This window comes from Cheilinus undulatus, linkage group 16, assembly GCF_018320785.1.
Source record: "Cheilinus undulatus linkage group 16, ASM1832078v1, whole genome shotgun sequence".
Taxonomy (NCBI): domain Eukaryota; kingdom Metazoa; phylum Chordata; class Actinopteri; order Labriformes; family Labridae; genus Cheilinus; species Cheilinus undulatus.
The window spans coordinates 31,464,263-31,491,985 of NC_054880.1; the positions used below are offsets into that span (position 1 = coordinate 31,464,263).

General features: G+C 38.3%; 1 protein-coding gene across 2 annotated transcripts; it reads right to left on the reverse strand.

The window, feature by feature from the left end:
* Positions 1-1,514: 1,514 nt before the first annotated feature.
* Positions 1,515-27,395, reverse strand: LOC121523382 (CMP-N-acetylneuraminate-beta-galactosamide-alpha-2,3-sialyltransferase 1-like). Of its 2 annotated transcripts, none has more exons than XM_041808249.1 (7): positions 27,228-27,395; positions 26,026-26,267; positions 25,726-25,916; positions 23,076-23,255; positions 4,628-4,673; positions 4,418-4,537; positions 1,515-3,000 (listed from the first exon to the last, which is right to left on the reverse strand). In XM_041808249.1, exons 2-7 carry the CDS (start codon positions 26,248-26,250, stop codon positions 2,833-2,835), a joined length of 930 nt encoding a protein of 309 aa, XP_041664183.1. In that variant the 5' UTR covers positions 26,251-26,267; positions 27,228-27,395; the 3' UTR covers positions 1,515-2,832. The 2 variants fall into 2 exon arrangements, with proteins under 2 accessions (XP_041664183.1, XP_041664184.1); XM_041808250.1 differs by lacking the exon at positions 1,515-3,000 and adding an exon at positions 3,753-3,902.
* Between the last annotated feature and the right edge of the window lie 328 nt (positions 27,396-27,723).

Consider the following 27,723-nt stretch of genomic DNA (forward strand, 5'->3'; position numbering starts at 1 on the left):
TAGTAAGGAAATCTAACCTCTGACTGGCTTGTCAAGCTGATTTTTTGGCTCAAATTTAAATGTTTAATCAAAATGGATTTTAAGATGCATCTTTGATGCAATTATCTGTTGACAGAGACATAAATCATAAAACTCATGTTGCTGGCAGCCTGTTTGTAATCAGCCTGGACAAAGTACCACCTGTTTATTGTCCTCTTTTAATGTGTTATCAGTTTAATGATTAATAATTGAATAGATCATCATCACAGACCATCAGTAGTGGCAAAACACTGACCACATTTAGATGACACTGTTCATTTTAAACATACTGTCAACCTACATAATAATATGTTTAATTCCAACGCCCTATAGAAAACAGACTAAAGGATTACAACAGCAAAGAGCAGGAAAATGGTGACCTTTTGCACTGCCCTCTGCTGACTTACAAAGCATATCTCGCTAAATATCTTCTAGCAGCAACACTCTTATTAAGTTTTGCAGTTTCTTTATGCCTGAATGTGGAGAGGAGACAATAGTGTCCACTGGCTTCCTTACTTTTAGAATTGATTTTAAGATTTTTCTGATCACTTTTAAAGCTCATGTGGGTCTAGCACCAGGTTACATTTCTGAAATGCTGACCCCCTATGAGCCACAGCACAGCCTTAGATCCTCGGGCAGGGGCTTCCTGGTTGTTCCAAAGTAGAGGCTGAAATCTAAAGGAGACAGAGCTTTCACTGTCAGGGCTCCTTGACTTTGGAACGACCTCCCCGAGGAGATAAGGCTGGCAGATTCAGTGACATCTTTTAAATCACTCCTTAAAACTCACTTTTACAGACTTGCTTTTATGCGACGTCCCTTCTATGTATCTATTACTTCTCGTTTTTTTTACACTGCTGCTCTTACTATTTTTATCATTTTACACCCTTCTTTCTTATCTCATGTTCATTTACTTCATAATCTCATATTTACCTACCTAAATCTCACTTACCTGTCCTCATTTCTATTACATTTCTGTCTTGAATCTTACCATTATTTTATCCCCACTGATGTGATGTCATCATCTTCATGTATTTGTTTGACTGTTTGTTTGAATATATGTATTTAACTCCCTCCTTCTACCACATCCTACCATATCTTTCGGAATATTATCATAGGAATCATTATTTTTCACTGACTCCATTATATTTTAGATTTTATAATCTTCTACTGTAACTGCCATTTAAGATCTACTTGAGTCATTTCATTTTTGTTATATTTCCAATGTGTTCACATTATGGTTTTCCCTTCTTGTTTGATTTTACAGAGCTCCTATTCTGCTCTGATTGTTGATGGGGTTTTTTCCCCTGAGTTTTTGCTATTGCTGTGTGTAAAGCACTTTGTAAACAACTGTTTTTAAAAGTGCTATATAAATAAAGTTATTATTATCATTATTACTATTACTATTATCAGTGTGCGTAAGCATTCTTGGCCAATAAAGCTAATTCTGTTTTTTTTTTCTTCTGTGTATAACAAAAGTAAAAGACTCCATAACAAAAGCAGATTACATAAATTTATTTAATGAGGTAGAGCATGTGTAAGCAATACCCTTACTTTAGTCCTTCCACACAATAAAAACATCATGGTCATGGAAACATGAAGAAAAACACATTTGGCAAAGATAAATAAAAAAAAACACATTTTGTGTCTACTTTGGTTGGAAGAATATTACGCCACTGAATTTAAAAGGCACTCAATTGGTATTTTATATGTAATACACCTACATACACCTAATCCATCAGTCCTTCTGAGGTTGTACTTGCCAGGGAGGAAGGCACAGAATTTCTTACAATTTCCAAACAGAGAAGAGGGTATTGACCCTAGTAGTCAATGTCATTCACCTCTATGGAAATAAGATCCTTACACATAGCTTACCTCCTAAATGATATTTGAAAATCCCATATTTTTACATGCTTCAAGTAAAAAAAGGCAATTTAAAATAAACAGTGGATTTTAGGAAAACACAGTATCAACAGGACAAGTATAAAACATGGACAGTGAATCGAAATTACTTAAAGATGCACATTTTAGCTTTTTTCCCCTTAAATAATTTGAATTATGTGGAGCAAATATACCCATCTGCTAACATGTAAAGCTTAGCTTTCATGCCTGTACTCTAGCTGGTTTCTCTCAGGGAGCTGAGCTGACCAACATCTCCAGTAGCTAGTATACGTTTTATTAACAAAGACCTCAAAAATACTAAAAACTATCCCTTCAGAGCCTGGTCCTTTATGGCACCCTCTATGAATAACCATTAAAAAAACTATTACCTACTGATTTACACCAGTAGAAAGAATTAAAATCAATAAAAATTCAATCCATCATTACGAGAATCTTTGCTATGAAAATAGAAAAAAAAAGACTTTTTCAGGAGTGTGGCAGCAGTCTCAGGCACTAATAATAACAACAATGAAATAATCAATTTGTTGCTGATTGGCTGTTTTGCTTTTCAAAGTCTCAGTTTTAATTTCAGTGTCTAACTAGCTAAAACTTCCTTGAGTGATACATTCATCTTTACAGTGAACGGCATCATGACAGTTTTAGCATTGAGAAAAATCAATAAATAAAATTAAGGCACACAGCAGCTTGAACAATTATCCTACATTATCATGAGTGCAAATACTCAGTCTGTCATACACAACATCAAGAACAGCAGTCACATTAATTTTACCTGTGGCGTCATTCCTCGCTATCCCTTTGGGTAATTCTACATTCATGTGTTCAGCAGGGAGTCAGCCAGGTAGATTTTGAGTTTAAGGGTCTCTCAGCTTGGTCCATTGCCTGCTATCAAGGCTCTTCAGATGCTGAAGAAAAAGATCACCATCCAGTATAAAACTGGATTCTGAGCTGCTTTGACAGCTTCAGGATTATTTCATACTCCTGACCTCCAGGATGTACTCCAGTTCTCAGGTGTTTGTTTGCAAGTTTTTCCCAGTAATGACTCCAGTTTCCATCTTTATCAGCTCCATAACCAAACACACGGATCTAGGAAATAAAAAAAAAACACATTTTCTAAGACCTTGAGTTAGAGAAATGAATGTCACTTTTTGTGGAGCTAACCGTCAAAAACATAAAGCATTTTCTGGTGCACCAGAGCAGGGCTGAATGCTTCTCTTTAAGTACTGTTTATTAAATGTCAAATGGTATCAGGCAAGAACTTTTTTTTGCCATAAACGTCCAAATTTGATGTTTTCTTGTGCATTTAATGCCTCTATTCTATCAACATAACTTATATTGATATTTAACATGTTTTGCTGGTGTGCTGGGTTGATTCTAAACAGTTTATTTGTTAAAAAGCAGAATAATGTTTGTCAGAGAAGATAAGGATGGGCTCTGTTCATTTTTAGGTAGGCAACTTAGCAGACCAGAGTTTAGAAAACTGAATCAGTGTTTTACAGCGGTACAGAGATAAATTTAAACAGGGAGCAGCAGGCTAAAATAAAACTAGAGGGCATCTTTGGTGACCTTGCAAAGCAGATGGATGTGCCTGTTTCTGTGTTTCTCACTGGTGAATCCATCTTGCAAAGCTCCTGTCTGAACAGTTTGGGCCCGGTTAAAAAAGTGACAGGACTAATCAGCATCAAGGAGCAGTACTTTCTGGCGTGACAGAGTCGTAACATATGCAAGCAGCAACAAAAGACTGGTGCAATAATGGCAGAAGACATTAGCATGAATGCTGCTAAAGCACCAGTTTCATCAGAACTTGATAAAATTTCTTCATTAAAAGAAGAAACCAAGAACAGCGGTGAGTTGTTTTCTTTTCCAAAACGACAAAAGTCATGTACTGACACGTCTACAGTTGCCATGGTTCCCGTTATGCAGCTTACTTCTCAATAGGGGCACACCTCGCTAGCAGCTACGTCACGTGTTTTGTTGCTCTGATTGACCTGTAGAGATGTGACAGAATGTTCATCCAATCACCCACAGGTATGGTATGAGTGGTTTACCAGATGGATGTGTGAAACAAATCATCTGATGTGCCAGGTTACATCTTTGGGTCATCACCCATGAAATTTTTAGCATGACAACACTGAATTCTGGAGGATATTTATGAAACTATTTGTGGAGAGAATTCAGTTAGAAATAAAGATACATCTATTGATTATTAATACAAGTAATCAATAAATCAAATCATCAAAGCTTGAAAGGCAGGTGGACCACTAAATTCTCCACTGCCTTCAGACTCAACTGTATTATGAGCCTGTTGGCTCGGCATTCATGATGAAACTGTTGGTTTTATGTGTAGCTGAGTGTAATCTAATATCCATAGTAGGATCATATTTCTTTGTCTTTTCTCATCCCTGATCTACTATTAGCTCACGCACCATCATTATCATATAACATGTAATACTCTAGAGCTAACCCTCATCTAAATACAGTATAAATATGAATATGAACTCACCTCATCACAAATATGTAGGGCAAGGACAACAGCAATAAAACCAGTGGAAGGATACTTGCCCTTCCCTTCCAGCCATGTTTGATGAACATACTTCATAAAAGAAGGACTGACCACCATCACCTGTTTTTAAAAATAATGAACAGGTTGACTTCTTCTGATTTAATTAAGAATGGCAGCCGATAAAGTTTATTGTTAGTTAAAACTACTCACCAAATCTTTGTTAGCTTTGATCTTTGATCTCACAGGCATGTAAGACCTGTTGAAAAACAACAAACATGAAATGTTGTATGAAATGAAACTCAACATTACATTCAATGATTTCGATCAGTGACAGCTGGTCAATAGAGGGCGCCAGAGCACCAAACCACCACTCTCCACAAGGAGAATGACAGACCTACAGATCACTGAATAGAATGTTAAAATACTTGTTGGGAATATAAATATAAGTAAACCATGTGAATGATAATGTGCTTTCAAAAAGTATTCAGACCCTTACCTTTTTTCAGTTTTCTTAAGTTGCAGTCCAATGCTACAGTTGAAAAAAACACCTTTCTTACTCCCATTGATCTACACTCAGTACCCCAACATGACAAAGCGAAAACATACTTCGAGATTTTTTTTCGAAATGTATAAAAAAACAAAACAGAACAAAAAAAAAAACAAAAAAAAAACGGAATATCATTGGCGGAAGTATTCAGACCATTTGTAAAAACACTCAAAATTTAACTCAGGATCCTCTCATTTCTCTCAATCTCTGCAGATATGTTTCTACACCTTGGCTGGAGTCAACCTGTGGTAAATTAAATGAACTCGAAATAATCTGGAAAGGCATGCACCTCTCTATAGAAGACCTCACCGCTGACAATGCATATCAGAGAAAAAACAAATAAAAAAACAAGCCATGAGGTCAAAGGAACTGCCTACAGGATAGCTAGACAGACGCTAAATGGGCTTTCACATGAAGCATAAAGGGCTTTCCTTTCAATGTGATATTTCACATTTTTTTATTTTTAATAAATTGGAAAAAAAATCTCACATTCTGTTTTCACTTTGTCATGATGGGGTACTGTGTATAGATTAATAAAAATAATGATACATTTTAGACTGTAGCATATGGCTGCAACTTTAAAAAATCGAAAAAGTGAGGTTGGCCTAAAACTTTGTGAATAGAATTTATCATGCATGAGAAGCAACAATAATAAGCATTAAAATCAACAGAGAGAAGAATAGTAGACACAGTGAGACTGGTAATGATGCATTAAATACATTACTCTTGCCAAAAGCTGCTCATTAATTCAAGACTCCTTTTTTATTTTTATTTGCAAACAGTTTAATGGGACTGTTCTGGATCTCTGTTACTCAGTCTACCTGTCCATTAAGTTATACATCCACTTCTTACCCATATGTTTAAAAAGGGACAGAGTGCCCTGCAGAGCTCTATGCAGCCTTGGTGAGGCAGTTTGGGTTTGCAAACTCAGCGTGACTCCATGTTCACATTAATTATAAATGAATGGTATATTTGCAGCAGTACAATATGCCTTTACTGCATGTCTCTCCCCCACTCTTGACCCTGTTCCAACTCTATCCACTGTCCTCCTCTAGTAAAGGCACAAAAATGCCCAAAAATAAATCTTAAAAAAAAAATAAATATATATATTTATATATGAGCCAAATGTTCCTTTTGTAGTTGCTGGATTAAAAGTGCTGCTCAAAAACCTTGTCTTGCCTGGACAGTCTACCAGTGTCACCCATGGTATTCTTTAGATTTTAAACCATATTCTAGATATATTTCTACGTCATACTATGAGAAACTATTACAATTGAATTTCCCCTTAAATATTTCTAAATTTTCACATTTATTACAGCTTTAGGCTGCTGGTTTCCCTGCGAGTGAACATGTGCTATACACAAATTATATCAAACATAATAAAAATTGTTTTTAGGCTGTTAATAATAATATAGTCTTTGCACCACTGGCTTGCATTTCCACAAGGTGGAGCTGTTACAGTCCGTGTTTATTTTCTGCATTTCAATTCTTTGCATGCACCATCAGTGTAAAAACCCTCTACCCCTGTTTTACCACCCTGTTCCCTGGGCCCACAAGCATGCATGTTTGAGATGTCCATCTGCTCTAGCACACCCTTCTTAAACTAATCAGTCCTGGAAATCCCTAAGTCCGGTAAAGGCATGTTGCAGGAGGGAAACATTCGTTCTTTTATTATCATCACAGTTAAGAAAATTAACATTAGAAAGTTAAATTAATAATATCTAGTTGTTTTTGCTGATAAAAAGCAGACTCTGAGCAGTATCAGTGGCAAGGTAGCCATTAATCATTAATCACTGTTGTTGGTATTGTTGTTGTTGCTCTGTTTATTTGTCTCTAACCACCTATCTCTCTCTGCTTCTCCCTCTATCCCCGTACAACCCCTGCAGAGTTTCAGCAGATATTTATTTAACATGAGTTTGGCTCTGCTCCAGGTTTCTGCCTGTTAAAAGGTGCTTTGTTCTCAGTGCTGTTCACATGGTCAATCAGTGTTGGACCTTATAAATAATACTTAACAATGAGAACAGTCTAGATATGCTGTTTTTTCTTTAGTTTCTTGAGAAAACGTGTTATAAATTTGCACTAAAAATTGACTAATTGATTAACCTACACTGACACATGCAGTGGAATTGAAAAAGCAGAGATTAAAGAAGCTGGCTTTTTTATCACATTTTTATAAAACCTTTGCAATTATTGCCATCAGAGAGAAAATGAAGTGCAGAATCAGCACCTGGAGTCAGATCCAATGCCTCTTTTGCATGTGCTAAATCCGTGCAATTTACAAAAATTTGGTGTGTTCCACAGAGCATGTAATGCAAATTGCTCTACCAAGCCTTGGGTGTGTCTGTCCCATTTGCATGCATGTAAATGAGGGAATATTCAAAATTCTGCTGCAAATTTCCTCCACCTTACAAGCATTTGTATGCCTCGGTACAAACAGCAATTACTTCATAAAGACTGGCACTACCACAGGCTGTAAAAGTGCTGCTATTTAACGCAATCTATACTCATGTACTTAATCAGTGGGATCTCTCTCTTTCTCTCTCTCTGTCTCAAACAAAGTCATTGACATCAATCAGTCTGGAGAGGGTTACAGAGCAGTTTCTAAGGATTTCAGACACCAGCCACTGCAAGAGCCATTATCCACAAATTGAGAAAATCTGGCACAGTGATCAATCTTCCAAGCAGTGGTCAGCCTACCAAAATTACTCCAAGAGTGCATCAACAACTTATCAAGGAAGTCACAAAAGAACCCAGGACAATGTCTAAAGACCTGCAGGCTTTACCTGACTCAACAATAAGAAAGAGGCTGGGCAAAAGGGCACCCATGGGAGAGTTTCAAGACCAAAACCACTGGTGACCAAAAACAAAGGCTTGTTGCGCATTTGCAAAAAAATAAAATAGAATAAAACATCTTGATGATTCCCAAGATTTCTGGAAAAATATCATGTGGGCCGCACAGCATTTCATAAATAAACATCATATCCACAGTCAACCTTGGTGGTGGTGTGATTGTCCGGCGCTGCTTTGCTACGTCAAGACCTGGATGATGTGCCATACTTAATGGAACTGTGAATTCTCCTCTCCACCAAAAGAATCCTGAGGGGGAATGTCTGGCTGTCATCTGGTGACCTCAAGCACAAGCACACTTTGATTATGCATCAGGACAATGAGCCAAAGTCCATCTCTGTAAGGCTTAAAAAAAATAAATAAGGTTTTGAAGTCACCTAGTCAAAGTCTGGATTTAAATCTGATTTAGATGCATTGGCATGACTTGAAACAGGCTGTTCATACTTGAAAACCCTCTAGTGTGGCTAAATGAAACAATTCTGCAAAGAAGGAAGGGCCAAAATTCCTCCATGGCAATGTAAAAAATTCAGTGCCAGTTATTGCAAATACTTGTTGCAGTTGTTGCTGCCAAGGGTGGCACAACCATTTATTAGGCCTGGCAGGCAAATACTTTTTCACAGCACTGTACTTCTTTCTTTCCTCCATTTTTTTTTCTTTTCCTTTTTTTTTAACCTAAATCATATTACCGAGTAACCTAGATCACCTGGATGAACACTGATGAGCTTTCACACAGAGTGTGTAGTATGAACAGGGGAAACACAAACACTGGCTGGTAAAAACAAAAATCCTTAATGTATCCATTCCACAGCTCAGGTACGTGACCAAAACCCCCATGCTGCACAAAGGTAAGCAACACTTTAATATCAAGTCAACTATGGACTCAACCATCACTTCCCCAGTGAAATAATATTCCACTGCAAAAAGCTTCACCCAGTCTATAAGCAAATAATTCACAAACTTTGCATACACTTTGCAAAGTTCTACCCTGAGGAGGGCATGATCCCCTGGCTCCCCTATCCCCACCCTGCGTCTGAATGCTCTCCTGCTCTTTCTCTCTCATTCTCCTAAGAAACACAACAGACAGACAGCGCTCCATCCACAGCCTACATTTACCTCCCTGTTCCCCTGTTCCCCACAAATTCATTAAGGACTGTTATTCATCAGCACTGGAGGCTCTATTACACTTTTTAATCTCTCCATGGTTATGCATACTTTTTTTGTTTCTGTCACTTATGTTTTTGTAGTTATCTACTCTTTTTTTTTTCCCGTTTTGTCTTTAATGTCTGCAGGTACATCATGCACACATATCAACACACAAGAACCAGTCCAAATGTTTACAGCCCAAACACTGATGATCCATCTAGGGATGCACAATATTGGATTTTTGCTGATATCCCAATATTTCCAGTCTACCTGATGGTGACTGTTGCACATCTGAAAGCTGTTTGCTAACTGCCACTGAATAACAAAAGAAGAAAGAAGCAGTATTGTCCATGAAACAACTATGGTGCAACAGAAACATGCCCCATTTTTTTAACTTAGGAAATAATCTGTTCTACTTCATGTTTAATGTTAAAGATTAACAGTAGTGTCAAGTAAAATAGATCATTTCTTCAGTTAAAACTGGCATGAAGCAAAGCTTAATCTCTCAGCCACTCATTTTGTGTTAAATAAACAAAAAATTTGTACATTCAATGGCCTACTTGTAATTAATAAAAATAAACTGATTGAAATATTAACATACATTTGATAATAGACTTTTGGGAGGATCCTTGATTTTCTTTAATATTGGTACTCTTATTAAAACTCTTTAAGGATCAAACTCTTTATTTTAATTTTAGCAATATTAAAATGAATATTTGTGTATTTAGGGTTGAAAAATTGGACAATGCTTTTAATTGAATTTATGCTCTATATCTATTTTATATTGCTAATCTAAAAAAAATATTTCTACTCTACAGGGTTGCATTTATTCAGATTTCTCAACAAAACACTAAGTTTATGATTTTCCCCGTGACATTTGAACACATCATAAGGTTTCAACTTAATCCCCCTTTTATGGTCAAAAGTCTGAGCTGTCATTAAAACACATCAAACCAACAGGACTTATAACAAGGCTTGGGAGTTTTTATCTCTGCAACTCTGACCAAGACTGAGGAGGATTACTGTTCAGCAGCAGCAGATGTTTATATGACAAGTCTAAGATACCACAGCTGATGGAATTTTTCCATGATTGTAAGGTAGGTTGAGATAGCCTTAAGCTACCTATCAAAAACCTTTCAGCCCCTCTCTGTCACACTTCCTCACACACCCAGGCATGCCTGCTCCTCCTGCTTTCTCTCCTCTGATTGTTTTGACAGACAGCAGGTTATGCACACAGTGAAAAAATATCACAGGATCTGAATGTGTTTCAGTCCAGCACATGCACTTAGTCTCATTTTGATCTCTATAACAAAAAGTGATCAACTTTTCATCTGAGTTTCTATTATCAGTTATCTATTTTTAGCCTGTCCTCGTACAATCTTTTATAGAAAAAATGTTGTTAACGAACACTTTTTGTTATAGTTTCTGTTGACAAAATAAACAAATGCATAAAACATATTATTTACTAGTTTCACAGTTGATGGGCAGAAAGGTACACAGGTTACCAGAGAAAAACTGATATAAAAAGTCATATGTTGACTCCAAAGCTCCTTATCAATCAAGTCCTTATCAAAACAGCTATTGATACTTTTCTGTTGTTTGGTGGAAACACAAAGACCCATTCTGACAAAAGTGATATGAGATGAGAAGATTATGAGCTAAACAGTTAAAAAGGTCATAATTTCATCTGTTATATCTATTTTTCATTGCTGAAGAAGCAACACATTTCTCCTCCACACAACATGATTTAATCAGTCATCTTGTCAAAAGACTGAACCTATGTTTTTTTAATGTTACATGTGAACACTTCATGACATTTTACACACATTCTGCTACAATCATGTAATCCTACTGTCTTTGAATGCATCATGAATATTACCAGCTTGTTGAGTGAGCTAATTAACTTCTATTCTGCTGATTTCAACATTGGATTAATATTCTAACTCACGGGGGCTGCTCCAAAGTTTAGGAGCACATATTATGGATTTTTATTCAGCAGAAAAAGAGCAGCTACAGCCAGTAAGTGTTTGCTACTCCTACAGTTTATCTGGGTTGTTTTTCATCAAGCTGTCAGTTGAAGGTAGGCCACTGCATTTTGGTTTAATTTGATTCTGATGTGTTTTGAGTTTATGAATTGATTAGCTTATGGCTAATGTGCTCTTTAGGCCTACTTGTCTGTGTCACTGCCCTCTGACAGTCACAGTGAGTGATGCAGGCAGGAGAGAGAGGGGAGACAGGATTGCTTCCTCCTCTTTGACATGTTTTACATCTCTTCAATTGATTTTTTTTTTCCAGATTCACCTCGGTAAATGAACCTATGTAGCACACCGTTTGGACATAACCATAATATTCAAGCGTGGTTATTGCTAGCAGTTACCAGGATAATAAAAAATATGAGTGGTATGATAACTATGGGGATTTTCTATTATGGCAATCATTAATACCAGTCCCATTTAATCTCTACTAAAAAGTACATTTAAGAAATTTAATAGAAGAGCTGTTCAATTATACCAAAAATCCTAATCATGATAATTTTGATTGGTAGTGAGATCACGATTAGGGAACACACTTACTTGTTGATTTAACAACATCGGCATCACATGCTTTTCTCGAACACTTAAACACAAGCTACAAAAGAAAATAAATGAGCGGTGAAAATAATATATAATTGTTTAATCATATCAGCTTGAACTTTCAGCAGTAATCTTCATCTATGGATGGAGATAATCTGGAGATACCTATATTATGACATTAATATTGTATGTCCCTCAAGTCATCCTTTTTCCCGCAGATTTTTTTGAAGTCTTTTTGCCCCTATTTAGATAGGATAACTGAGGAGCTGACCACTTTTTGTACCACAGATTACAATTACCCATTTAAACCTATTTACACCACAAGCTAATTAACACCACATTCACACACGGGTGGTTAAGACTGCTATGTAGAGTATCTATCAACAGTAACTAATCCCATTCTTAAGCATCTATACACATTGGCATGCCACTGATGCAACAGTGGGAGCTCCTTGGGGTTAAGTGTTCTGCCCTTGTTCACATTGACAAGTGACTATAGGAGCTTGGGATCGAATCCTTGACCTTTTGGTTTAGAGTAGACAGACTCTACGGAGCCACAGTTGCCCCCATCAACCCATCTATAGACAGAAGTAATACCTCAAACAATAAAAGCAACGTTAATCTACTGAACAGTTACAATACTAGTTTGTCTCACCAGTTCACTGAGGCATTCTGATGCAATGACTTCTTCAATTATCTTCAACTAATTTTATCTAAAATTTCAGACCCAAATGTTCACCCCATTATCATCAGTTGTGCCCTGGTGGCATTCATATGGATCAAAATCAATCTATTTACACCCAACACCAGACCCAGTCAAAGACTCAGCCTCATGCACTGGAAAAGACTTCCTTCCTACAAATCAAGGATTGACCTAAATCATCTCCATCTATTCTCTGGAAATCAGAAAAAGTATTTGGAAGGGCATTATCACTTAATTCTCCATACTAAAAAAGACAGAACAGCAACAACCAAACATCTGAAAAGGGAAGAAGAAAGGTCTTTTTGCCTCCATCAGTCTTTCTTTGTATTTTGAACACAACCTCCTCTTAGACTTAGCTTTACTCATTTCCCCTTCTCACTTATCTTCAAAACCATTTCCTGTTTGCTGTCCCCAGCACACAGCCAGCAGATGAAATTAATCCATTACTGAGGATATTGATTTTCACAAATAGCACTGATCAAGAGTAATTCCAACAAAGGGAGTGTGGCAACAAAGAGATGTGTTCCTATTGCAACATCTGTTGTTTATCTACTTAGTAGAAATACAGCAGAGAGAAAATCAGTGCTTTCTTCTTGGTGATGTTTTACCCAGCGTTTCTGGGTATAAATTGCCATTTTAAAAAAGCTAAACACCAGATGCTACATAACTTTTAGGAGAAGTCAAGGACCGACAGACTTTAAAGTTTTAATATTGAAAGGTGGACACAATTTAAGAAATGGCCTTGGGTAAATTTTACCTGATGGCAGTTTTGGTGTTAATCCATCAATTAATCAATCATAATTTGTATGGCACCCATTTTTATAACAAATGTTGTCTCAATCCTCCTCTTTATTGTAACAGTGCTTCTTGGTAATGAATCTCATGGCTACAGCTGGAAAGCCTGTTTATTACCCTTTGAAATGACGCCACATTTATAAGGATCATGCATTTGTGGGGTGAGCAGCAGAGCTGAGTACATATGTGGGTTGGCCCATGAAAAATGTGCCAAATTTTCTCTGCCAATGCTAAACAGCTTATTTTGCTGTTGCTATTGACTCTTGTTTTGAGCTTCTGGTACCCCAGGTGCTGCCAATCAGGTGCCTGATTGGCAGCACCTGTGAGCATGGGCCCTGCTACAGAGGTCAGTAGATGTCTGCTTCAAGAATCAGCATGCCCGTTTGACTGATCTGGATAGGGCCCGTCGGTTGGGCAACTTCAAGCTGGTGTTCTGCAAACGAAGTTGCAGCATTGTTTGGCGTAAACCCAAGTACCATCTCCAAACTGAAGGCCAAGTTCCATATAACGGGGAATGTCAGAGACAGGCTGCGAAGTGGGTGTCCCAAGAAAACAACACCCCAGAAATACTGTTTTCTCACCCTGTCAGCAAGAACTCTATCCTCCAAGATGACAACACTCATCCCCACAGAGCAGGGTTTATCAGAGACAACCTCCAGAATTTGGGAGTGGAGAGGATGGAATGACCTGCCAGCAGTCCTGATATTAACCCCATTGAACACTTGTGGGATCAGCTTGGGTGTGCTGTTAGTGCCAGAGTGACCAACACAACCATGATGGCTGACTTGCGACAAATGCTGGTTGAAGAATGGGATGCCATCCCACAGCAGTGTGTGACCAGGCTGGTGACCAGCATGAGGAGGAAGTGCCAGGCTGTTGCGGATGTGTATGGTTCTTCCACACACTACTGAGGCTCCTTATTGTTAAATTAATAAATTGTTAAATTGTCAATATGACTTGTTTTTTCAAACTTCAATCATCCAATCCACCAAACACCCAACAAGAGTCAATGGCAAAATAAGCTGTTTGGCATTGGCAGAGAAGATTTGGCACATTTTTCATGGGCGCAACCCACATACCCAGCTCTGCTGCTCATCCCACAAATGCATGATACTTATAAATGTGGCATCATTTAAAAAGGTAATAAACAGGCTGTCCAACGGTATAAAATCTATTGCCAGAAGCATTGTTACAACAAAGTAATAACGTACCAAATGCAAATTGTCTTACTTTTTGTTTTAAGTTTATATATATATAGTGCTTAACAAATTTATTAGACCACCACCCAAAGTAAGGTTCATGCCACAGCTGCCCTAAATTTACAGAATTGGTAATTACCAAAATCATTTTTTATGTTTCTGCAATGGTTAATACACCAATATGTAGAAGCTCTTTAACCAAAATGATATTTTTAATGCTAAAATATAATTATTATTTTTATCCATGAATTTTCAAATTTACTGATTTACAAAAAACCTGAAAAAATACTAAAGCACATTATTATTTCTTGATTAATATGTCAAATTATAGTTATTTACTTGCATTCCTGAACAGAAAAATGAGTTTTAGTGCTTGAATGTTATGCTTGATTCATTTCTGACTTCTCAGAGAAGCCCAGTGAGCTGGCTCAAATTTGGGTATAAAAAGGTGAATTCAGTTTGAAATTCCTCATTCCTGTTCAAACTGGTAAAAAGTGGAGAGCTCACTGAAAATGAAAGAGTCCGCATTAAAGCACTTCATGATGCCGGATGGTCTCTGAGACAAATAGGGAAAGACATAAAGTGTTCTTACAGTGTGGTCAAGTGTGCTTTGGAGTCAATTGCTGAGACTGGTACTTACAAAATGCGCCAAGGAAGAGGCAGGAAACCAAAGTTAACTGAAGCAGATGTCAGACACCTCAAGATCTGAAGTACTAGAGACAGAAGGAAGACCACTGCTGATCTTCAGGCAGAGATGAATGCTTCTAGATCAGAGTCTGAGAAAGTCTCCAGAATGACCATAAGCAGACGACTGACAGAACAAGGCTTAAAGGGAAGAATAGCTGCTAAGAAGCCATTATTGAGGCCTGCAAACATCCAGAAATGCCTCAGATTTGCCAGGGAGCACAAACACTGGACTGTTGATGATTGGTAGAAGGTACTCTGGACAGACGAGTCCAAGTTTGAACTCTTCGGTCAGCATCGTGGTGTTTATGTCCACAGAAAAGCTGGAGAATGTTTTGATGCCAGATGCATTGCACCCACAGTGAAATTCGGTGGAGATTCTATTATGGTATGGGGTTCTATTTGTGGATACGGCGTGGGCAAATTAGTGAAAATCCACGGTATCATGAACAAGAACATCTACCACAACATCTTAGTGCATCATGGAATCCCTTCTGGACTGAATCTGATTGGTCATGGGTTCATATACCAACAAGACAATAACCCCAAGCATACTTCAAAGCTGTGCAGAGACTATTTGACCAAGAAGGCTGAATCTAAAGCAAGTCTGTAGGAACAGCTAGAAACTATTTGGAACTCAATAACAAAAGAGACTGTGGAAAAGTACATAAAAACAACGCCAGCAAGAACGCAAGCTGTTATCAAGGCCAAAGGAGGCCATACAAAATATGAAGTTTTTTGGTTATTATGTGTGAAAAAGGACTATTTAGTTTTTTCAGTATGTTATTTGCCAAATAAATTACAATAACATTTTTAGTTTTAAACAAGTTTTTGAAAGATTTCTAAAATATTTATGTTTTCTTGTTTTTATGACAGGTGGTCTAATACATTTGTTAAGCACTGTATATACACTCTAGCCATCTCAACCTGTAGCTCAGTGGGCATCAGCTATGTGGGTGAGCTGGCTAAGCGAGTGTATCTGGCTTAGGTCAGTGGGTGTGAGTGTTGAGTTTGTTAAGAGTCCGTTGCTGAGTAGTCACACTCCCTCATTCCTTAGCCAGCCAGGTGTTTACTGTGAGAACTTGCTGGTTGAGTTACTGATTGAGAGTCAGTCTATGCCTGTGAAGTCTGTGTACTGGGTCCAGTCTGAGTGACATCACCCATTGCAAAAAAGTTGGGTCATTGTGTAAGTTCTATGTGAAAACTCACATTTAATCACAATAGAACATAAACAATATACAGTCATGGATGAAAGTTTTGGCACCCCTGGAATTTTTCCAGAAAATACACCATTTCTCCCAACAATTGTTGCAATTACAAATGTTTTTGGTATACACATGTTTATTTCCTTTATGTACATTGGAACAACGCAAAAAAGCAGAGAAAAAAAAAAACAAAATTGACATAATTTTACACAAAACTCAAAAAATGGGCCAGACAAAATTGTTGGCACCCTCAACTTAATATTTAGTTGCACACCCTTGGGAAAAAATAACTGAAACCAGTGCCTTCCTATAACCATAAACAAGCTTTTTACACCTCTGAACTGGAATTTTGGACCACTCTCGTTTTGCAAACTGCTCCAGGTGTCTCAGATTTGAGGGGTGCCATCTTGCAACAGCAATTTTGAGATCTCTCCATGATCCAGGTGTTCAACGGGATTTGGATCTGGACTCATTGCTGGCCACTTCAGAACTCTCCAGAGCTTTGTCTCCAAACATTTCTTGGTGCTTTTTGAGGTATGTTTCAGGTCATTGTCCTGCTGGAACACCCATGACCTTTGACACAGATCCAGCTTTCTGACACTATTTTATGATTCCTTTCACACAGTCAAGGCACCCAGTGCCAGGGGCAGCAAAACAACTCCAAAACATCTTTGAACCTCCACCATGTTTGACTATAGGTACTGGGTTCTTTTCTTTATAGGCCTCATCCCGTTTTCTGTGAACAGTAGAATGATGTGCTTTTCCAAAAAGCTCTACCTTAGTCTCATCTGTCCACAAAATGTTCTCCCAGAAAGATTGAGGCTTACTTACATACATTTTTGCAAACTCCAGTCTGGCTTTTTTGTCTCTTTGTCAGCAGCGGGGTTCTCCTCAGTCCCCTGCCATAGCGTTTCATCTCACTCAGATTACCACGTATGCAGGACAGCACTGAATTTGTGTGGAAGTTGACTGAGGATGTTTATCCACCATTCCAACTACCCTGGGTTGCATTCTTTTGTCAATTTTTCTCTTCCGTCCACGTCCAGGGAGATTAGCCACAGTTCCATGGGTTATAAACTTCTTGATTATATTACACACAGTGGACAAAGGAATTTCTAGATCCCTGGAGATGGTCTTGTAACCTTGAGATTGTTTAAATTTTTGCACAATTTTGCTTCTTAAGTCCTCAGACAATTCTCTGCTCTTCTTTCTCTTCTCCATGCTTGGTGTGACACACACAGGCACACAACACAAAGGCTGAGTTAATTATTATACATTCTGAACTGGTTTCAGGTGGGATTTCTATATTGCCAGCACCTGTTACTGTCACAGGTGAGTTTAAATGAGCATCACATGCCTGAAATAAAATGATTTACCCACAGTTTTAAAAGGGTGCCAACAATTTTGTGGGGCCCATTTTTGGGTTTGGTGTAAAATCATGTCAATTTTGGCTTTTTTTCTCTGCTTTTTTATGTTGTTCCAATGCATATAAATGAAATAAACATGTGTACACCAAAAACATTTGTAGTTGCAACAATTTCTGGGAGAAATGGTGTATTTTCTGGAAAAATTCCAGGGGTGCCAAAACTTTCGTCCATGACTATATCAGATGTTTAAATAAACATTCTACCATTTGAAGAAAAAAATGGCTTGTTTTGAATTATTATGATGCTTTCCTGTCAAAACATCACTACTTGCGATAAAATAAAAAAGGTGCAATAAACAACTTGAACATTTCAAGCCCGGCAAAGTGCGAGATGTTTTGTCTTTACACTGCATTAAAACTGGCCATGATTCTATACTGGAAATCACTGCATGGGCTCAGGAACACTTCCAGAAATCATTGTCTGTCAAGACAGTGATTTCATGTAAAGAAGAAGCCATATGTAAGCATAATCAAGAAATGCCACCATCTACTTTGGGCAAAGCTCTTTTAAAATGGACAGAGGCAAAACGGAAAACTGGTCAGTGGTAAGATGAATCAAAATTTGAACTTGTCTTTGAGAACCACGGATGTGGACTCTATAGTCCTGTGGACCATCCAGTTTGTCAGATAAGAATGGGACAACACCCCCCCATTGCCCTGTCCCTTCTTTTTTGTGTGTTGCTGCCATCAAATCCAAAAAGGTTATATATTTTCCATGAAATTGTAAAATGTCTAAGTTTCAACATCTCATATGTTGTTTATGTTATAATGTGAAAAAATATCAATTATTTTTTTGTTTGTATAGCACCAAATTATAACCAAAGTCAGCTCAAGACACTTTACAAAGAGGGCAGGTCTAGACTGTACTAGTATCATCATAAAGACTCAAACTTAATCATCATGATCTGAACATTTACAGTATTAAGCCTCATTACAATGGTGCCCTTTAACGGGCAGAAACCTCGAACGGAACCAGACTCAAACTATCACAAATGCTTGATTTCATTTATTGCTGCCAAGGGTGGCACCACCAATTATTAGGTTCAGGGGGCAATTTCTTTCTCACACAGGGCCAAATAGGTTTGGATTTTGTTTCCCTTAATAAACAAAATCATCATTTAGAAACTGTTGTATGTACTTGGGTTGCCTTTGTGAGATATTAAAATTGGTTTGATGAATCATGCATGAAATATGCAAAAAACTCAGGAATCAGAAAGGGGCAAATATTTTTTCACAGTACTGTACATATACACATAGTACACATGTGTGGGTGTGGACATGCATGTGCAAACTAAAACCTTCATACCACCCAGAAACAATAAACCTACAACTCTAAGGGGAGTGTTCTACAGACATGGCAACTGAAACCTGCAAAACCAGCCCAGAGAAACCCTAACAAAAGAGATTCCAGTTGTCAAAGGCAGTGAAAAGTAAGAGATGAAAAACAGGATTTCCAATCTGCGTCACAGTGGTAAGGTGTCACCTATCATCAGCTCCAGGAGACCATCCCCCCTCACTCTGGAGAATCAGCAAGACCAGAGACATGAATGTGTTACACTGCAGGCCCAAAATCCCTTCCCTAGCTTACCTTACTATACTGCTGCAGGGCACCCCTGGAAAAGAGACCTCAGTCTCAGTGGGTTCTCCCCGCTAAAATAGAGGATCAAGGAACGTCTTGATTTAAAATAAATGCCCAATTTCATGGGTCCTGGGATATCAGACAATATGCAAATAGGTCAGATACAGTAGCGCACCATTGGCATTATGAAGACCTACACTCCAGTGGCCATTTGTGCTCCTATCTGGCTTCACTGCTGTATATGAAAATAGGGTAAACACAATTTCCCTAGAAAAAAGAGTGAGGTTGAAGTCTTTCAACAGGGAAACAGAATAACAGTCTAGAACCAATGAACTGAAGCATTGTCATGATAGAAATCTATGACATGCAAATAGAATTAAATCAACAAGACTTACAGATGATTGAGGTGTAGGAACTTAACTGGAGACTGGAGTCAGTGTTCAGACTAACAGTGTTTTATAGCTTTAACTCATGATGATGACTTTAAAGGAAGTCAGTAACGTCTTTCTTTCACCTCTTTTATGGCCTCGCCCTCCCCATTTATGCCTTAACTGCACCACCCAGTTCCTCTTTAAAACAAAACAAAACAAAAAAAAACCACATTGCTTTACTGAGTAAGTACAGGACGGTATGCACCTGCCACTGGAGGCACATCATATTCCTATGCATTAAAATGTCTTTTTATGAATATAAATATAAGAAATCCTGACAAGCAGGATTAAAAACAGGACAGACCGGCAGCAAACTGATCATTGCCCGAAGGCTCCTTGTGTGCACTCGTATCAGAAAATGTGCTGACTTGTAAGCTGATAACCCAGACTGCACTATAATACCCACTGTAAACAGAGCCAGGAACAGAAGCTCATGAAGGATTCCAGCCCCACACGCTTTGTCACCCTTTCCAAATAGACCAGAGTCAGCAGACGAAGGAGGACAAGACATTCAGCACCTGAAATATCAGCAGGCCTGCTGCATCATGTCTGCAAAAATCCTGAAGTTTGGAAATATTAGCCTGATTTAAAATGATTTCAAATGGTACATTTTACCCAATATTAAAAAAATGAGCGTAAAATGAGTTCAATTCAAAAGAAAACCATAAATTGTTAGGTGAGAATTATGATGAAAAAGTGTAAAATTCTTGAAATGCCAGTTTCACATGACAGCCATAATGTAAGGGTCTGGTGCCCTTTCAAGACACACAAAAACACGGACGGAAATCAAACCCTAACCCTTAGCATTTTTAATTATTTATAGTTTCTAGGCTGTTCTTCTAGGTTACCTTTCTGCCAGAGCTGAGAAAGACTGATAAGTGAGTGTGTATGGCTGTGCAAAACACTGTATACCTTCACCACCTTCAGGAACAGTGGGGATCTCAAGTCTCTGACGCCGTTATTATGCACTCACTCAAGTCCCAGCTACCCTGTACAGAGCTGAAGCACACCTCCCCAGTCCCCCACAAGCCTAGACTCGTACTGCTCCAAGCCAAGCAGAGTCTGAGCACAGATACACTATGTGGACAGAAGTACTTGGCCACACCTTTATAATGATCTAATTCAGGTGTTTGCCACAGGTGTAAAAAAAAATCAAGCAACTAGCCATGCAGTCTCCATTTGTAAGCATTTATGACAGAAAATGGGTCGTTCTGAAGAGCTCAGTGACTTCAAGTGTGGCACTGTGATGGATGCCACCATTGCAATATGACTGCTTGTGAATTTAAATCCCTGCTGGATATTCCACCGTGAAATGTAAGCAATATTAGAAAGTGGAAGCATTTAGGAACAACATCAACTCAGTCAAGAAGACCACGCAAAATCACAGAGCGGGGTAAAAGACTGCTTAAGTGCATGGAGCATAAAAAAATCGCCAACACTCTGTTGATTCTATAGCCAAAGAGTTTCAAACTTTCAGTGGCATTGATGTAAGCACAAAAACTGTGCAGTGGGAGAAACCCTCACAACACCAAGTCCAATGCCAAGCACTGGATGGAGCTGTGTAAAGGACACAGACACTAGATTTTGTACGTGTACTGTGGTGTGATGAATCACGTTTTTCTGTTTGGCAGTCAGATGGGCGAGTCTGGGTTTGGTGGATGCTGGAAGAACCTTACCTGTCTGACTGCAATGTGCATATTGTGAAGTATGGTGGGGGAGGGATAAAGGTATGGGACTGTTTTTCAGGCTTGTGTGAAGAGCAATCTTAATGTTGCAGCTAGGGATGTAACGATAACCAGTATCACTATAAACCGTGGTAAAATTCGAAACGGTTAGTATTACCATTTCAAATTTTAATTACCGTTAAAACTGTGTTTGATTACTGCACTTTGAAAACTCACGGTGATACTGCTCAATTCCTGGAGAAGCTGCAGTGCTCTGTGGCAGTAATGCAACTTCATGGATGCCAGCTGCCATTAAACACCATAGAAGAGGAAGGAGCAGTGCTCTCTGAGACTCTGGTGTGCATGTGCAGTTTGAAAACATGGTGAGAGAGAGAGAGAGCGAGAGAGAGCAAGAGAGCAAGAGAGAGATTGTACACAAAGGTACATGAAACAGTCAAAGTGTTCTTTCTGTACCAGTTTTGCTTAGATCTGTAAGACTAGATCTAGTCTTGAGCACTGAATGTAAAGAAAAGTATTCTTGGATCTTATCAACAATTTGCACAAAGTGCAGCTACCTCTTACGGCCATAAGGTGCCATGTTTAATGCACATTTGTATGTTTGATGTTAATATTTTAATGTTCTGCCAACAAAGTACATTGTGTGTTATTTTATTTCAAAAAAACTTGGTTAAATGATTTCAGTGTGTGTATAAGTACTTTTTTAACATTTTGAGCACATTTCAACAATACCGTGATAATAATGATAACCATGATAATTTTGCTCACAATAACCATTATATGAAATTTTCATATCGTTACATCCCTAGTTGCAGCATACCAAGACATTTTGGACGATGCTATGCCTCCAACTTTGTGGCAACAGTTTGGGGAAGGAACTTGTCTAATCCCTCATGCAACAAGCAAGTACCATTAAGACGTGGTCTGTATGGTCGATGTGGAAGAACATGACTGGCCTGCACACAGCCCTGACCTCAACCCCATCAAGCACCTTTGGGAGCTGGAACTGAAAGGAGATTGTGAGCCAGGCCTTCTCGTCCAACATCAGTGCCTGACCTCTACAGAATGAATGGGCACAAATTCCCACAGAAACACTCCAAATCTTGTGGAAAGCCTTCCAAGAAGAGTGGAGGCTGTTATGGCTGCAGAAGGGGGGACAAACTCCATATTGAAGTACATGTATTTGAATACAATGTCATTATAGTCCCTGTTAGCGTAACAGTCGTGGGAATACTTTTGTCCGTATAGTGTACATCACATCGTAGTGTAACACACCCATTTTAAAATAGTTTACACAGAATCAGCACAATAAAGAAGTTTAGAAACATAACAGCATTTTTACCTCCTTTGCTTACCTTTACCATGCTCTTCTAAAAAGCAAATAGTTCATTTTCATGTTTGACGTTATGTGGAAAATACACAAGTCTTCAGCAGCCATGCCCCTCTGCCCCAACTATTACCAGTTAATCCAACACTATTTAAACAGGCACTACAAGGCTTTCAAGTATGTGTTAATAGTGATGGCTAAAGCAAGATAACATTAGCTGGCATCAGTTTCAATTGCTTTGGTTTCACTGCTCCTATAACACATTGTTGTATTCTTTGGAAAAAGGAAGTCATGTTTAACTTGGAGGGTGTAGATTAGCAGGAATCCACTTTGGTGATTCCCCAAATCTCTCAATGTCATCTTCTGTTATGGTATTGGTGGCAGAATTCAAATACTGTGCATTTAAAGAACATTTTGAATTTTAAATGAACTATACAAATATAAATGAAAACATAAACATTCATTTAAAAAATTCATACAATCTCCTTTATAGCACTGACCATACAACTGTGCTCACCTTCCATAAAATCCTGTGGTAAGAGCCTTTGTGAGCCACTGAAAATCCATAATCTTGAATGGAAACAGCACAAGATGAGTGGTGCTGTCCAAGTCAATGGCGCTCTCTGGATACATGATGTGATGAGTTGTTTTGTTTCCAACATCAGCTTCATAGCCTCTGACTCTCCCAGTGTTCATTCTAAATTGTAGAGGGAAGCATGTCACACATTATTATACAGAAAACCTTCAGGGCACTACATTAATGTGGACTTGAGGTTGGCACTTAATCGTTTTCCTACATTATTGTGATGCACTTTGTAAGTCTGTTTTGAAAAGTGCTCTATAATTAAAGATCATTAGACTATATTATATCATACACCTTCTTCAGGAGACGTCATACAGTCTGTTCTGTCAGATGGCAAAAGGGGTGTCTTGCTCACTGCATGCCAGAGCAAAATAAACACCAATTTGTGTTGCCAAGGGACCCTAATGTGGTCTTGAAGCCCTTCTATGATGGCCTTTCTACTTTCTTCATGTGGCTACATGCACTATATGTGCAAAAGTGTTTGGCCACTATCTGAAATTGTGATTTTTACTGTGGGTCTCATGATAACAAACTGTTGGTAAGCCTTTGGTTCTCACGTTTTGTTGGCGCTTTCTGTGGAGTATGTTATTTGGCTGCTGTCTGATGCTGGGTTAGCTAATGGGCTAAATGAAAGCTATGCAAAGCTAAGTGTTGTTTAAGTGTTAAACTCAGTCGATATGGTGCAACTGACTTCAAGTGTCAGACAGATGATCAGGCTTTTTGTTTCAACAACGTCTCAACTTCCAGTGTAATCTGTGTAAATATTTATGCTTTAACAGGGTAACACTAAGTTGGTTTTACTGTCAGGCTTGGAGTCTACTGTCTCAAAGTCTGAAATATACAAATATGTGGCCCCAGCCACACTGTAGCACAGAAAAGTTGCTGAATGATAGCTTTTGTGATTTTTGTGGCTGCCCCATTAATTGACAAACCAATCTCTCATGTTTTTAATCTGACCCCTCAAAGAGAGGGACCTAGGTGAAACTAACAACTACCAGCCCATCTCCAAACTTTCCTGTCTTGAAATAGTATTAGAATCAATGGTTTATCATCGACTGCGCACCTACCTAGCTTCAAATTTCATTCTCTCTCCCCCATCAGTCAGGGTTCAGATCAGGTCACAGTACAATTTCAGCAGCATCTCTTCTCAGAAATTACATTATCACTTCAATTCATTTTGGTTTGAAATGTGTTGCCATGTTTATTGATCTGTCAAAAACTTTCGACACAGTTGACCATTCACTTCTGCGATGCAAGCTTTCTGAAGTTGGCATTGATGAGACTGCATGTATCTGGTTTCAAAATTATTTAACAAATAGGACTCAAGCAATTGTTGCAGACAATGTAAGGTCTACATTCAAGCTGATCAGCAAAGGAGTCCACCAGGGATGAAATTGTGGGTCTGCTTCTATTTATATTACATATTAATGACATTGCACAAAAATTAAAGTACTGTAAGGTTTGTCATTCTGCAGATGATACAATACTATATTCTTCAGCACCCTCAAATGGTCAAGCTTTGTCCCAGTTACAGTCTGATTTTAATGTATTCCAACAAGCGCTAATTGATCTTAAACCAATGCTAAACCCCATGAAGACCAAATATATGATTTTCCTCAAGGCGGACCAATGACCATCTTAATGCCTCCTTGTACATGTTAAATAATGCAAAAATTGCACGTTTTCATCAATTCAAGTATTTGGGTGTATGGTTAGATCAACATCTGTCTTTTAGGTCTCACATTTCAAACTTAATTAGGAAACTAAGACCACAACTTGGTTTTCTGTAAAGGAATAAGTGAGAAACAGAACAAAGATTGTCCAGGTAACAATACTGCCAGTTTTAGACAATTGAGACATCCTCTACAGACATGCAGCTGCATCCATTTTGAAGCCCTTGACAGAAATATATCACTGTGCTCTTCGCTTTATTACTGGTGATAGTTTTCATACTCATCATTGTGACCTGTATCAGTCTGTTGGCTGGCCTTCGTTAACTCAGTATAGAAAGCAGCACAGTATCCTGTTTATTTACAGAACACTCATTGGTAAATTACTTACTTGACTTCTCTCCTATCCAAATTTTTATAAACATCTCAACCTGTACAACCAGAGCTCAGACTTAGATCACTTTAAAAACACCAAGGTTTAGAATCGAATGGGGAAGAACTGCTTTTAGTGTTGCTGTGCCCATTATGTGGAATCATTTTCAATTGACAGCTAGATTGTCCTTGTTGGTATCACATGGTGTTTTTAAAGATGTTGTATCTTAACTATGTAAGGAAGGTGACTGCAGCTGCTTTAAAATGTGATTTATTAACCAGGGCATGGGTTTAAAATTATGTATAAGTTTTATGGATGTATTTGAAACTATTTTAACCATGTTGTACATGTTTTTTCTAATCCTGTATTGTATTGTTGCAGAGCACCCCTGGAAAAGAGACTTTGGTCTCAGTGGGTTCTCGCCATTCAAATAAAGGATAAATAAATACAAAATAAGTAAATAAAATGGCGACATGTCTGCAAAAGGTCTGTAACATTTAAAACAAAGACAAAAAGGTCCCTCCCTGGTAGGAGGATTTACCTTATGACGACATCATGGTAATTTATCAGAGGACCGTAACGTGATCCCTTCAGGTTGCCAGAATTCCCTACCACAGCACACGTCCTGCTGTGGTAAGAACTGAGCTTCATGTGGCTGGGGTGACACTTCTGAAACAGTTCTTCTACTGTTTTATTGTAGACATCATAGCTGCCCTTTTCACTCTGTAAACGCTGACAATAACACCATAAAATGCTGTCAGAGCAGTAAAGTTATATCAGCCAGCATTTCCAAAGAACACAATGGCATTTCTAAATGTTGTACATCAAAGTAACCACTTACCTTCCACCAGTTAAACGTACTCTCGGAGAGTTTGTGTTTCGCAGTCAAAAATGGTTCAACAGATTTGTTGAAACGCTTCATAAACCACTGCTCATCTTCTGATATTTCCAAACAATCACAGCTTTGATCCACACAGGAGCAACGCTGCAGCACATGGCTTCTCAAAAACACCAACACGCCAGTCAAACACAGCAGCACCAGGAAACACTTCACTTTTGAATTCATCTTTTCTGAGCCCCGACCTGCAATGTGACAAAGGAAATGAACAAATGTTAACAATTAAAGAAAAGGGTTTTACTCTATTTAAGTGTATCAAAATGTACTAATTAGTAGGACAGCACAATAAATCACAATTTTATTATTATCCAAAATATGAGCTTTTGCAATAATCCCATGGCCAAAGCCTAAATTTATCACAACAAAAAAAGAAAAGTTAATTTATCTAAACAAAGCAATGCTTACTCACCTCTCATGACTGCATTTTACATGTTCTGTTATTTAACAGGAAAAACACAGATTTTAGCATTTTAACCTGAAGCGTTTACCTGAAAGAAGTTTGGAGCATCTCAAGCTATTTACATGACTGCAGGAATCCTGACAGCATTAGTGGATCCAGTTTTACATGCCTCTGTGTCACTGCTAGGGACTGGTGTTTGTAGCTGTAGGGACTTTTTACCTTGTTGTCCATCCATTACTATCATGCAATTTTGAAGACCTTGCTGGTCACAAGCTAACACAGTAACCACGATTCGGCACATGGACGGGAGTGTTAACGTCACACGTAATCTTGAAGCTTTTCCCCCTCCGTTTATGTCTCAGGTTTATCAGTGAAGTGCAAATCCACTGTACAGTGTGGAGCTAGTAGAAGTAAGAAATACTGAGACAACTGTCTCACGCCACGTTGTATGTTTTCTTATACGGGTTTATTTATTTAATAATAATAATTCAGAAGAAGACGTGTCTGAGTAGCAAGGCTTTCACCTTCGTACGTCTTATCAGCAATGTTCAAAGGTGTCACCATCCCTGTAAGGCTGATCCACTCGGAGGCTATGTCAACAAATCTTTAGCCCATACCAGGCAAACAAGCTACAGATGTCACTTCTCATGTGCGCAACACTGTATAGCCTTCTACTAGGAATATATTATCACAGTTTTGTCTTTTTGTTGTTACAAAATATTACATTTATTTTAACGTGTCTTACCTGATTAGATTGTTATCCGCTTAAGTCCAGATAATTTCAGTAATCGTGTTGCCTATTTTAGGATCAAAGTCCTCAAAAGGGTGTACAAGACAACAACTACACCAGCGTTTCATACAAACGCGAGGTTTCAACCTTTTCAGTTCGTAGTATTACAAGGAAGAGCACCGTTGTCAGGAGGCTCAGCTTATCTGTGACAATCTAGGGGTGTGGTTTACTTAAAGTGGACAGCACACATCAGCCTGAACGCAAAGCGTCTGTGAATGATGCGGGGACCGTCAACAAAGTAACCCAAAATAAAAGAAAAGGAAAAAAAAGAAAAGAAAAGGAAACTACAAAAAAATGACCTCAGATAGCCAAGACAAGCATATTTAGCCAACTTTATGAGCTTCATATTAGTATAGAAAGAGACGATCACGTTTTGTTAAAGGAGTTTGGACACCACCTCCAGGTTAATTTCAAGTTTGTGGGGTTGGTAAACTACCTCTTAAAATGTGGG